Raw genomic sequence first — 1,972 nt, forward strand, 5'->3', positions numbered from 1 at the left:
GCAAAACCCTTCAAACCCTGACACCCCTCATCTGCACAACCCCATCATCCCCACCCCTCCTCACCTGTAGAACCCCCATCACCCCCAACCTCCCTCACCTGCAAAACCCTTCAAACCCTGACACCCTCACCTGCAAACCCCCACTCCCCCTCACCGCACGGACCACGCAGACCCCTCACCCGCAGAGACCCCCGCCCCTCCAGCTCAGCATCTCCTCCCGCCCCCGCGGAGCCCCCGACAGCCCCCAACCCCCCGACCCGCGGAGCCCCCCGACCTGCAGGGCGGAGATATCCGCGCTCTGCTTCTCCTCCAGCTCCTGCAGCTGCTTCTCCAGCGCCTCGTTCATGCCGCGGGTGGCCTCGATCTCCAGCGTCTTGGCTTTGAGGAGGCGGCGGCTCTCGGACACCTCGTCCTTGGCGGCCCGGACGGCGTCGGTGTTTTTGGCGGCGCTCTCGCTGAGCACGGTGAAGCGGCTGCGGAACCACTCCTCGGCGTTCTGCATGTTGCGCGCCGCCAGCTTCTCGTACTGCGCCCTGATGTCGCGCAGGGCCGCGGACAGGTCGGGCTTGGCCGACACGTCCATCTCCACGGAGAGATGCGCGTACTGGATCTGCGCCTGCAGCTCCGCCAGCTCCTCCTCGTGCACCTTCTTGAGGAAGGCCAGCTCGTCCAGCAGGCTGTCCACCCGCTTCTCCAGCTCCGCCCGCGCCAGCGCCGCCTCGTCCGCGCCCTTGCGCACCTCGAGCAGCCGCGCCTCGGCGTCCTCCCTGCTCAGCACCTCCTCCTCGTAGCGCGCCTGCAGCCCCCGCAGCGTCTCCTCCAGGCTCTCCCGCTCGCCCTGCAGCGCCTGCTTCTCGCTCGTCGCCTCCTCGGCGGCCAAGCGCAGCTCGCGGATCTCCTGCTCGTAGAGGGCGCGGAAGCGGGAGGGCTCGGCGTGCTTCTGCCGCAGCACCAGCAGCTCGGCCTCCAGCACCTTGTTCTGCTGCTCCAGCTCGTGGACGCGCTCGATGAAGCAGGCGAAGCGGTCGTTGAGGTCCTGCAGCTGCGCCCGCTCCTGGCTGCGGATGGACTTGAGGTCGTTGCTGATGGCGGCCACCTGGCTCAGGTCCAGGCTGTCCACCGAGTGCAGGAGGGAGCCCGAGGCGCTGGAGGTCGCGTAGCTGCGCCGCACGGACACGGAGGACACGGGCGCGGACAGGCTGGAGTACGCGGAGCGCGCCGAGCCGAAGCCGCCGCCGCTGCTGCTGCGCACCGACACATGGATGCGCGGGCTCTCCGCGTACCGCCGCTTGTAGGACGGGAAGAACGGGTCGTAGCCGTACGAGCTCATGGCTGCCGAGGGGGGCGAGACGCTGCTCTGCGGAGGGGCGATGCCCCGGCGCCGCTATTTATGGGCGGGGAGGGCGGGCGGGCGCGGCCCCCGGGCGGGGACGGGGAGGAGCGCGGCGGAGCGGGGAGGTGATGCCTGGACCGCTCCGGGCATCGTCACGCCGAGGGGATGCCTGGGCAGCTCCGGGTTGCTCCGAGCATCGTCTCGTCGCGGCGATGCTCGGAGCGCTCCGGGCGTCGCCGCGGGCAGGGGGGGCTGTGGTCGGGCTGCGCTGGAACGGCCCCTGCTCGGACCTGCCTCTGCCCTCCTTGGCGGCAGCCTCGGACACACCTTTCAGCCCTCCTGGGACCCACCACCCCTCAGCTCTATCTGCAGACCCTCCCCAAGCCGCCCGGGTTGTGTCTGACACCCCCCTGTGTCCTCATCCCCCCCTTTGCCCAGCAGCCGCCCTGGCAGAAGCCTCGGGGAGGTCCCAGGTCCCCTCGGTGAGGCTGGGGGGACACACAGCCCTCTCTGCACCTCAGAACCCCCAGACACGTGTAAATAGCATTTTTTTTCCCCCCTTCATTTTGCAGTTCCCACAAGGCACGAGAGCCCTTGGAGCCCCTGCATCCTCACCATGCCCTTTGTTACAAGTGGTTC

General features: G+C 69.3%; 1 protein-coding gene across 2 annotated transcripts in view; it reads right to left on the minus strand.

The window, feature by feature from the left end:
- NEFL (neurofilament light) overlaps positions 1-1,359 on the minus strand; it is a 5,156-nt gene extending 3,797 nt beyond the window's left edge. For both annotated transcript variants that reach the window (XM_027665173.1, XM_027665172.1), the window contains exon 1: positions 275-1,359. In XM_027665173.1, coding sequence (XP_027520974.1) covers positions 275-1,330 — 1,056 coding nt within the window. In that variant the 5' untranslated portion in view covers positions 1,331-1,359. The remainder of the gene's footprint in view (positions 1-274) is intronic.
- Positions 1,360-1,972: the final 613 nt, after the last annotated feature.

The sequence above is a fragment of the Corapipo altera genome, unplaced genomic scaffold, assembly GCF_003945725.1.
Source record: "Corapipo altera isolate COAL_440 unplaced genomic scaffold, ASM394572v1 171, whole genome shotgun sequence".
Taxonomy (NCBI): Eukaryota; Metazoa; Chordata; class Aves; order Passeriformes; family Pipridae; genus Corapipo; species Corapipo altera.